At 45.0% G+C, this 12049-nt stretch overlaps 1 protein-coding gene and 1 pseudogene across 13 annotated transcripts in view; one reads left to right on the forward strand and one right to left on the reverse strand.

Moving 5' to 3' along the window:
* The first annotated feature begins 382 nt into the window (after window positions 1-382).
* Window positions 383-564, forward strand: LOC126537068 (U2 spliceosomal RNA; annotated as a pseudogene).
* A 496-nt stretch (window positions 565-1060) lies between these two features.
* LOC126536996 (uncharacterized) overlaps window positions 1061-12049 on the reverse strand; it is a 615291-nt gene continuing 604302 nt past the window's right edge. For 11 of the 13 annotated variants that reach the window (XM_072287449.1, XM_072287443.1, XM_072287445.1 and 8 more), the window contains one exon: window positions 1061-2700. In XM_072287449.1, coding sequence (XP_072143550.1) covers window positions 2547-2700 — 154 coding nt within the window. In that variant the 3' untranslated portion in view covers window positions 1061-2546. The remainder of the gene's footprint in view (window positions 2701-12049) is intronic. The other 2 variants (XM_072287444.1, XM_072287451.1) reach the window with 1 other exon arrangement.

A 12049-nucleotide genomic window follows, 5' to 3' on the forward strand; every position in this document is an offset into this window, starting at 1 on the left:
ACTTTCGTTTATTCTCAAACAAGAATAAGGTATGCTGACGAATTTTCTCATTCACACTTGTCGTCTAAATATAATATTTGAGAAGTTGAGTAAATCATTAAAACTAATGCAATTAGGCGAAATGCATAAATATATATATATATATATATATATATATATATATATATATACATATATATATACACACCAAAAGAAAGCCTGAGTCATACCACTCTGTGAACGTGAATGGGTGACGCATAATTATGAGCATAGGTACGAACTCGTTTACCATTATTTTTATATGCATTCGCGTGGACGACGGGACCGTCACCACGGCAAAGCGAAAAGAAAGGAGATGCGCAAGAGCTTGGAACGCTGACAAAGAGGGGCGGTGCGAACGTAGACATCGCCGACGCGGGTCAAAATGTATTATCTATTCTTATCACCTCAATATCTGATACGGGTTGTATTTGGACCCAAGATATTAAGCTTATTTTTGCAAGCTGGCGGAGTGATTGAAGCCTGCTTCACCTCCACCGCGGGTCGGCCTGGTATTGCACTATCTTCGGTATCGGGCCACGAATTTCGGTCTAAAGTCATCGATCTGCCGGAAAGTAGCGAAATACAGCTTCGGTGTAGAAAGCGTTTCTGGGTCCGGGCAAATATGCGCAGTGAGTAGACGCGCGTATGAAGCGATTTATGATGAAATTTCTGATGAAGACCGGACTCCGGCCGAAACGTCAATAAATCGCTTACCCGCCGTGGTTGCTCAGTGGCTATGGTGTAAGCCTGCAGAGCACAAGGTCGCGAGATCGAATCCCGACCACGGCGGCCACATTTAGATGGGGGCGGAAACACCCGTGTACTTAGATGTAGGTTCACGTGAAAGAACCACAGCTGGTCGAAATTTCCGGAGTCCTCCACTACGGTGCGCTCATAATCAGAAAGTGGTTCTGGCACGTAAAACCCCATAATTTTTTTTAATGAATCGCTTCATACGCGAGTCTACTTCGCAGTGTATATATATATATATATATATATTGTCACGTGGAGTGACGAGTGAAGAACACAGTAGCAATACTGTGAAAGACGAAACTAACTTTTATTGGGCGAACCTGTGCCCACAAAAGCAGGCTACACTTAAAGAACGGCGACAACGGCGAACACAGTCGGCGATCGTCAAAATCGGATGAGCGGGTCAAGCACGTCGGCTTTTATACATCAGTCGTCCAATGTTTCAGAGTAATCGCTGGGACCCGCGAGCCTTCCACACAAGGTTCTACATTATTCGCGTGGCGCACACATGCGATCAGATTACACAAGGTTCGGTCACAGACAGCGGATGGAAGCATCGATAACATTCCAGAAACTTCCGATACATGCAGGCGCGTCCTGCGCTGTGCGATAACATTTGTTAGGCGGTGAAACGTGTCGCCCGATAAAAACAAGTACACGTGCCAATATATAGAAAAAGAGAGGGGATACGATGGTTTCCCAGTTTGCTCCCCCCCTCTCCTCACTCCAGAAATAGTTGGGACGCCAATGCTCGATGAATGTTGCCATGCAGTGGTTGCTCCTCTGCGCCATAGAGCTCGCATCGCCCTGCTGAGTTTTCTAGAAGCTAACTTGGCTTCCCGTTTGCAACTTAGTTTTGAAGAGGACTTTCTTGGCAACTTCACACAGGTTTGGGGTACGTGGGATGCTGGTATCTATCCGGCCTCCAGGTCAAAAAACAGCCCTTTCGCGCCTCCAGAACTTCGCTGCGAGTCGCACAAGGTGTAGAATTCAGGTCTGAACGAGACAATAAGCGATAATTAGTCGCGGAGTTGGTAAAATTAACGGTACGGACTTAATTAGCGTCAACTTAGCCGAAATTTACCCACGCTTCACCACAGACAGCGCTATCTCCATGATGGGCACACCTAGCTTCTTGGTCAAAACAGAAAAATGTGCCAACCACAGTCGACCCGAAACAAATCGACGTCGACGTACATGCGCGTAAAAGAAAGAAAGAAAGAAAGGGAATCAGAAAAAGAGAGGGTCCGGAGAAAAAAAATGCAAATTCTGACAATGAAACGAAGAAAATGCAAATAATGCAAATATGTCATGCAATAATGCAACTTTGCATCATCTTAGATTAACCTTGCACGTCGACTTTCCTTGACATGACTGTCTTTTTTGTTAGCGAGTGAAGAGATCTCGTTCGTAATGTCTTCCATTTTGTTTTATTTAGCTTTGCCAGTGCTACGTGCGGTGACTGCCTATACTCTTATTTTGTCACTGTATTTTGTGAGATTTGTTCTGTCTTCCCTTCCATTTCTGCCCGCTCCTTTTTCGTAGACAGGCGTTCTGCCCCGTCTGGTGGCTGTTGCCAGCCCGCTCCCTTCCCCCTCCTCTACGCTGTCTTTCTATGTGTTCACACCAAATGACGATGCTACTGCAACTGCTGCTTTTTTATTCTATACACATGAAGTGGTACATGTTATAAACATCCCAAGCGCAGTTACCTTTGCGCTGTCGACATGCGAACAAGGCATCATAGTCTTTCTACGATGAAACAAAAGTAATTAACGAAAAGATGGAGCGTTTCCCTCTTTAGGAGACCATCGGGGAATTGGCGACACGTCGGTGAGCAGCAGCTGCAAGTGGGCGAGAGCCCGCCCCCAGGCTTGTTCGTCTGTGCCCGCCATCGCTCCGGTCACCCGCCACCGCATAGCCGACCTAAGGCGGAGAGAAGCAAAATCATCATTGGCGCACTGCCACCGACCAGTGCAACCACAGAATTGACGCTTCTGTGTCCGGACGGAAACGTGATTCGCAAAACAGAAAATGAAAATCGCCACCGCTGGAACGGCGTATATACTCTTATTTTGTTACAAAGTGACACTTTGAATCTGATCAAGTGTGTGCACATTAAAACTTCTTTCTAGGCGAGTTGGTGCATACTTGACATGAAAATTGTAACAGCGCAAACACATGCAACCACAAAGGAACAAGGACGAGACACAGCGCTTGTGTCTCGTCATTGATACTTTGTGGTTGCATGTGTTTGCGCTGTTACAATTTTCATGTCAAGTGTGTGCAGGTGTTGCAAAATAACTTGAAACAAGGACCACGGAACGGTACGCCAGATTGAAGTAATTTACAATTTCGTACAATGAGACAACTAAAGAAGGCGATTTACAAGTAGTAGTCATAGTGTGGACTTTGTGAGAATCATAGGAGCGACGACAATATAGGGAAAGAAGCGAATGAAGGTATAGTATGCATCTGACCGCCAAGTGTACGTGCGCTTATGGGCCAGTTGCACTGCCTGCGCTCACGTGACAGCTGCGATTAAAAGGGGTCCCACGTTGGTTCTGCCAATTTTCCCCTTTCATTGCTCGTTCGCTTGACATGGCTGTGACTGAACAAACGGAGTTGCTGGGTACCTTTTCTCTCGGTCACTCATGCGGAAGGTCAGAAAAAGAAGCAAAGCTTTCTTTCAGTGACGTCACTAAGGTCAGCGGCACCAGGGGCGGTAGCCCACGGCGATACCCCCCCGTGCTCTCGTTTTAGGCAACGAACAATTTTATCCTCATGGCCTCCTTCAGCACGGTGTTTGTTCGGTAGCTAACGACCCATTATGTTTTTTTTTATGTGCAAAGTAACGAGTGCCCCACGCAGCTCCCAATTCAGCCCGACATAATATCGAAACCGCACGTTTACGTGGTTATTTTGTATTAACAGGAAAAAACAAAAACAGAATGCGCAATTTTTTATTGAAGAAGAAACACTTCCCGAAAAATAAACAGAGCAAACAGTTCTCGCTAGATGAATGTTGAGATTAACATTATAAAAAATATACATGCACATAAAACAAAACAAATACGAACATTGAGCACGTACAAAAACCTGCAGGAAACGATAAGTGCACGCACTCTGTATGGCCAGTGTATGCATAGCCACGTGCCGTGCGCGATGCATACGTAGCCGCGTAAGTGTATGTAACAAAAACAGATCATCCGCATTTTATTTATTTAGTTGATAATGTGAACCCCGTTCTTGGGGTCATTACAGGGAGGGTGATGTGTCAAGAATACATGATACATCATTTTCATTATATGTAACATACAAATTCACTGACGCTGTTGGTAGTTAACAACAGCAACAACGAGAAAAAAAGGAGCAAGGAACAGTAGTTATACAAAGAAAAGTAAACAAAAATGCTCGTAGGAAAAATTTAGTATACATCATCGCGAAAGAAAGTATCTAACGCATTTTCAAATTCGGCAGAGCCCTCGTTGCTCACAACTGCATTATGAAATCTGTTCCACATTTCAATGATGTCAGGTAAAAACGAGAAACTAAAAGCATCAGTACGTGTTAAATAAGGTTGAATAGCTCAGCTATTGTTTAGACGATCGCATCTCCTTCCTGGAGGTTGTAGATATAGATCCTTGTTTATTTTTGTTCGCTCACTCATGATTTTAAAAAAGAAACTTTAGCCTATGCTTACATCTGCGTTCCTCCAGAGCTTCCAGTTCACAAGATTTTAACAAGGCTGTAACAGACTCAGTGCGTTGGTATTTACCGCATGTGAAACGGACTGCCAATCTTTGTATTCTTTCTATTTTTGCCTTCAGGACGTTCTGATGAGGGGACCACACAACACAAGCGTACTCCAAGACTGGTCGTACAAAAGTTTTGTAGGCTGTTCATTTCAAGTCCCGTGTAGCGCATTCCGGTTTTTTCTTTAAAAAGCATAGTTTTTGGTTTGCCTTGGAACATACATTATCAATGTGTGAGCGCCATTGCAATGCGTGCATAATACTGACTCCTAAGTATTTGAAAGAAGCTGCATTATTCAGAGGATGGTTTCCGATGTGGTACATGAAGGAAAGTTCGCTCCTACTTGAGCCAGTATGCGTAAATGTTGTTTTGTTATAGTTGATTTCCATGTCCCATTTTAAACACCACTCATCTATTCAGATTAATTAAGCGTCTATTCAGATTAATTTGATCACCTTCGGAACCTATTGGGGAAGAAATGAAACAATCATCGGCAAAAAGTTTCATTTTAACAGGCAGTTCAACTAGTGCACCGATATCTTTAACAAACAACAAAAACAGTATTGGTCCCAAAACGGAACCTTGGGGATCCCCAAAGTACACACGCAATGGATTTGAAATGCAATCCTCAATCCTTACAGACTGTTGACGCATAGATAAATAGGCATCTATCCATTTTATTACTGCTTTACCAATTCCTATTCTATCAAGCTTAAAAGGCAATTTCCGGTGAGAAACCTTATCGAACGCTTTCCTAAAATCAACCCTTATTACGTCTGTTTGTAGGTGTGCATCCATGCTCAAGTAGAAATCATGGAGTGTTTCTGTTAACTGTGTCACGGTATAAAGACCGCTCCTAAATGTATGCTGGATTGTGGAAAGTAACTCGTTAGTGTCAAGAAAACTAATAATATGTTTTGCAATAACGTGTTCTAGGGCCTTGCAGCAAACTGACGACAAGGATATGTGTCGGTAATTGTTTACTTGTGCACGGTTCCGATTTTTAAAAACAGGGATTACTATTGCATTGCGCCAGTCTTGTGGCAGTGAATGAGTTTCAAATGAATTCGCAAATATTATCTCTAAGTAAAAGGAAACCCATTCGGCATATCGTTTCAAAATTTCAGTTGGTAGACCATCCGGTCCGCTTCCTTTCTTCGCGTCTACTTCGAGCATGAATTGTAAAAAACACCTTCACGGCTGATAATAACTGGTTCCATTGCGGTCGTCATGTCACCGTTGATGTATTCGCGTATATTATCACCTTTTTCTGTTGTATAAACAGACTTAAAGAAGCGATTTCCGTTTCCGTTTCATATTTCTGCATTTTCCGTTTCATATGGATAATGCTGCGTGTTATCCAAGGGTCTGGTTTGCACATTTTCTTAATACGAGTGGGAACAAAGCACTCGACGCAAGCTATGATGCTACTTTTAAATCTTTTGCACAGTTGCTCCATAGACTCGCACTTTGATGCCTGCTTGAAGTAACTAAACTGTAATTCTAAAAAAATCGATGATGGCGGTGTAATCTGCATTTTTAAAGTCTTTTACTTTTACCGGAAGAAACAGTCTCCCTACATTGCACGCACTGGTCTGTAAGTTTTAAGACAACATTTTATGGTGTGATACGCGCTTAAATATATCTAATGCATAATCTATTATGTTGTGCGATAGGGAAACAAGATCCATTAATGGCTTTGACTTTTCTGTAACCCTAGTTGGTTCGTGCAAAATTTGTTCCAAGCCATGGCAAAATTTTATTTCCAAGAGATTTTCTTACCTAATTGTTTCTGTCTCGCCGGGCAATACACTTTGCCAGTTATTGTGCGGCAAATTAAAGTCTCCGGCCATTATCAGCCTCGTGTTCCTGTTAACATGGTCAACCAAAAATTCGCTTGGTAGATCCAGAAACGCTGGTGAAGACGCAAGTGGTCTGTATGCTACACCAATGAAGTAAATTTTGTTTTCGAACGTAAGCTTACACCATACACTTTCGGGAACATTACATTCAATCGTAGAAGCTTGGACGGAATTTTAAACTATGATGGCAGCACCACCACCTCGTGAATCTCAGTCCCACCCAAAGAATTTGTACCCGGAAGGAACAATGCAATCACTGCGTGTTCCCTCATGTAGCCATGTTTCTGTAAGTAATATTACATGGGGACTATGCGCCAGTAGAACATATTATAGTTCTGTGACTTTATTAACGATGCTACGGGCATTTTGCACAAGAATTCGTAGCTATGAGTGGGGCAGTTTTCTTGAACTGCTGGCAGAACCATCCGAGTGAAAGGATTCATGCCGGTCATGCGCACTTGCTGTTGGAGTCGTTTCGTATTTATCGATCTTGTCACTCCGGCTTTTATACAGATGCCGTTCATTTTGCTCTTGATCCCAGACAAACATGCGTCCTTTTATCTTTAGTTTATCATACACCAGTGATACGCGTGCCCCCTTAGCTCGGTCCGGTGCACTACTTTCCCATAATTTATTTCTCAGAAATTATTTGATAAGTGAAGTTCAAACATGCATCTCGGAATGAGGAAACTTGTAAGGAGAGGATAATGAATACGAGCCAGAAATATTAGGCCACTATAAGCGAGGAGAATAGGCTCAGTAGAACGCGTGGTATCTTAAAGCAACTTTCATAAGAAAAATAATGTCACGTGGTGGTGACGTTGAAGAACACAGTAGCAATACTGTGAAAGACAAAACTAACCTTTATTGGGCGAACCTGTGCCCACAGAAACAGGCTACACTTGTAGCACAACGATAGCGGCGAACACGGTCGGCGATCGTCGAAAATCTGATCAGCGGGTCAAGCACGTCGGCTTTTACACAGCAGTCGTCGAATGTTCCAGACTAATCGTTCGGACCCGCTTGCCTTCCACAAAGTTCTACGCCATTCGCGTCACACGATGAAATCAGATAACACAAGGTTCGGCGACAACAGACAACCGGATAGACGCATCGATAACTTTCCAGAAACTTCGGATACATGCAGGCGCGTCCCGCACTGTGCGATCACATTTGTTAGGCGGCGAAACGTGGTCGCCCGATAAAGATAAGTACACGTGTCAATAACGCCCGAATTTGTGCTGATCTCGCACTATCAGCTATTTCCCGGCGGAGAAGTATTTCTGCAGCAGTTATAACTAACGCTACGCGGGTGTATCTGCGAAACACTTTACGTATCTCTCTGAGGTGACGTCTCTAATGTGTATTTCATTTGAACTCCACATTCTAAAGCACCCTGAGTCATTAAGCTTAGTTAAGGGCACCCACTTACAAATAGCCACTTTTTGGTTTTGTGTACATACCTATGAAACAGAGAAAGAGCCAAAGAACATCTAAAATACTTCTGTCAGGATAAGCGAAACATCTAAAGGAAGTCTCAGTTTAAACGTCCTTTGCATGTCCACTTCTTGAACACTTCATGTAGCTGCGCTAACGGCATGTTAAAATTCTCGCAGAAATATTTTGAGAACGTTTTTAGACGTTTCTTTCTATTTCCAAACAAATACGGCATCGAGAGGTTTGGCTTTGGTTTCTTTGATTTCTTTACTATTTACCCGCCGTCGTTGCTTAGTGGCTACGGTGTTGGGCTGCTAAGCATGAGTTCGCGGGATCGAATCCCTGCGACGGCGTCTGCATTTCGATGGCGCCGAAATGCGAAAACAGCCGTCTACTAAGATTTAGTTCACGTTAAAGAGCTTCGGGTGGTCCGAATTATTCCGGAGTTCCCCACTACGGCGTGCCTCATAATGAGACCGTGGTTTTTGTTCGTAAAAACCCCATACTTTAACTTCTTTACCATTTACCCCCGCTCCTTTTCACTACTCAGCTGCAAACCACTGAGCCCTGCAACAAGAACGCGTTTAGTTTTTTTGCATCATGCGTGACAGCGGAACTGCTGCGGCGGCGCACAAGCGAGACACGCGGTCGACTTTGTAACGGGCTTTCTTCAAACGGGGAGAAAATTAAGTCACGCAATAAGCATCGCGCCACAAACAAAATAAAATTGTTTTTCACCAAATGTTAGGCAGAGGAAATCCGATGCAGAAATGTATGTACAACTGCTTACATGGGGGAAAAGTTAGTGGTAATCACGCAGGTAATCCCGCAGGTCACAGCTCCAGGAGACAGTCTACCACTTTCTCTTCGTCTCCCACTTGAGCGCACGGTCCTATCCAAATGCACCGTAACGATATGTTCTAATACATAGTGTTGACAGAAACTATGTATGTATGTATGTATGTATGTATGTATGTATGTATGTATGTATGTATGTATGTATGTATGTATGTATGTATATATGTATGTATGTATGTATGTATGTATGTATGTGTATGTATGTGTATGTCAGCCCCATGGAAATTTTTCCATGGGGCTGTGGCCTAGTCAAGCTGTTCTGAAAAACAGCTTTTTGTCACAGTCCTTCTTTCTGTATCATTGACAAAATGAAAATAAAGATTGATTGATTGATTGATTGATATGTATCAGGGGCGTAGCCAGGGGGGGGGGCTTATGGGGCTTCTGCCCCCCCCCCCCCCCCAAATTTTTTCGTGCTGTCCATGCACGGCCGATCAAAGCAACCTCCAGCGCCGAAAATTATTCTGGATTTTGTCTAGAATGTCCTTTTCACGCTCGAAAAGACATTTGACCGCGAAATTGCGAACTCGGGCTGGATTTCGTGGCCACGCCTAAGCACCCGGAGTCGCATAACGCAAGGAGCCCCATCCAAGCACCAAATTTCAAGGGAGTTTTGATGGCGAACGGCCTCACCGCGGCTTATCGCGGAGGCCGCGGAATCTACGGAGCGCATGGATGTCAATTCCGAAACATTATGGGTGTAAATTCTCATAAACTTTTTATGCGCAAGGTGCATTGACATTTCCAAAGTTGTGCTGCAGATATTCAATTGCGGAACTTTGTGGGTTTAATGTAGTTATAAACATTTAACGCCAAAGATGCATTGACTTTTCTAAAGTCTTACATCGGAACATACAACGAAACAAGCCAAATCAACATTTTATCAGGCAGGATAAACCAATAAAGAATCAATCAATAAATAAATCTATCAAGTTGACAAAGCACGCAGCAACGTCCGATGAGACGAAGAGTTGTGGTGGTTCATTCGTGCCGTCATGTGACATAAAAAAATATTATAATACTGAGACCGATCAAGTTGTCCAGCGCTGTTTATTCCAAAAAAGGCAACGCTCCCAGCTCACGCGCGAAGAAGTAGAAGAACAGGGAAGATGATGATGGCTATGTACAAATGAAAACGGCGAAGTACGTTAATAGTGCTTACACTAACTTCCCCCCGTCATGGAAGCGGCCAGCCTGGCCGCAGATTAGAGATTATCTAAACGGGGAGTGAAGGGCTTCATCCGCGAGACGTGAACGATTTCGGCATTCCGGCGGCGCCGGTCAGTGACGGAGTGTACTGGGCGGACGAGATAGTTCAGTGGAGATGTTTGCTGCATAACGGTGTATGGGCCAATGTAGCGTGGAAGGAACTTCTCACAGAGGTCTGGGGTGCGCAGTGGAGTCCAAAGCAGGACTTGGTCTCCAGGGTGAAAACGTAAGTCACGGCGTTTGTTGTCGCAGTAACGCTTGCGCTCAGTTTGGGTAGCTTCTGTGCTTTGCCGGGCGATTTGACGGCAATGTGCAACTCGGGCAGCAAAATTTTGTGGAAGCGACGCGTTAGGCGAAGAAGGTGCGAAAAAGAGTTCTCTGTCGACTACGGTGGAAGGAGATCGTCCATACACAAGGAAGAAAGGGCTGTAGCCGGTAGTCCGTTGAATAGCAGTATTATATGCGAATGTCACAAAAGGAAGAATTTTATCCCAGTCAGTGTGGTCAGGACGGATCTACATGGAAATCATGTCAGACAGCGTACAGTGGAAGCGCTCAGTAAGGCCATTGGTTTGCGGATGATAAGTAGAAATAGACTTGTGGACGGTATTAGTGGCCCGAAGAACTTCCTAGAGAACTTGTGAAATGAACGCCTTGCCACGGTCACTGAGAAGAACGCGAGGAGTCCCGTGGCGCAAGACGATGGCGCGCAAGAAAAAGTCGGCGACCTCAGAAGCGGTGCCGGATCGCAGAGGGGCAGTCTCGGCATATCTTGTTAAATGGTCGACCGAAGTGACAATCCAACGGTGACCGGAGGGTGTCAACGGCAAGGGACCATATAAATCAATGCCAAAAAATTCAAAAGGTGCGTCCGGGCAAGGGAGAGGTTGTAGTAAACCGGCAGGAGGGGATGTCGAGCGCTTGCGGTGCTGACATGACGCACAAGAGGCAATGTATTTGGCCACCGTTGTGGATAGGCCAGGCCAGAAGCAGCGGGTCTTTATGCGGTCGTAAGTCTTGTGGAAGCCTAAGTGGCCAGCCGATACGTCGTCGTGAAGTGCCTCTAATACCCACAAGCGAAGGCTGCAAGGTAGAACTGGGACCTACCGGTGACGTGTTGGGTGGTAAACGTAGAGGTGTAGCACGCCACCTTGAAGGCGGAATTGTCGAAGTTGGCGTTGCAAGCGGCTGTTGGGTGGTTCGGCGAACCCACTAAGGCGACCCACTCGACAGTAGGAGTCGGCGCGCTAAAGCGAGACGAAATCAGAGCGTGATGAAAGCGTAACTTGGTCCCGGGGCGTTATCGACAGTTGGTGTGAGGCAGGCGTAGCATCGGAACGAGGTGCTGGGGAAGACGACGGCGCGTTACCGGGAGAGAGTGAGAGTGGGCAGCGAGACAATGCGTCTGCATCATGATGGCGTTTTCCAGACTTGTACGTTATTGTGAAGTCATATTCCTGCAAGCGGAGTATCCAGCGTCCTAAGCGTCCTGACATGTTTTTCATTGATGACAGCCAACACAGAGCATGATGGTCGGTGACGATGGTGAAGTGGCGGCCGTAAAGGTATGGGCGAAATTTCTGAATCCACCAAACTATAGCCAGGCCCTCTTGCTCTGTATTGGTGTAGTTCCGCTCAGCTGGAGAAAGTGTTCGGCTGGCATATGCTAAGACTTGCTCTTTAGATGCTGTATTACGTTGCAGAAGTACTGCGCCAATACCTTGTGCGCTTGCGTCAGTATGGAGTATGGTGGGGGCTCGATTATCGAAGTGGCGAAGCACTGGTCCGGAAGTAAGATGCCGCTTAAGAGCTTGAAAAGCCGACTCGCAGTCGCTAGTCCACGTGAAAGAGGTACCGGTAACCAGTAGCTTGTGTAGAGGAGCTGCTATTGCTGCGAAGTTGCGTATAAATCTACGAAAATATGACGCCAAGCCGAGGAAACTACGTAGATCTTTTTGTTTCTGGGGGCGAGGAAACTGGAGAACGGCACTAATCTTTTCGGGGTCAGGCTGGATGCCATCTTTTGGGACGACGTGACCCAATACTTTTATCGTCTTGCTTGCAAATTTGCATTTTTTTGTGTTGATCTGGAGACGAGCATCGCAAGGCACTTGAGAACTTCGTCTAATCGATGAAGATGTTGGCTGAAGTCA

Source organism: Dermacentor andersoni, chromosome 3 (genome assembly GCF_023375885.2).
Source record: "Dermacentor andersoni chromosome 3, qqDerAnde1_hic_scaffold, whole genome shotgun sequence".
Classification (NCBI taxonomy): Eukaryota; Metazoa; Arthropoda; class Arachnida; order Ixodida; family Ixodidae; genus Dermacentor; species Dermacentor andersoni.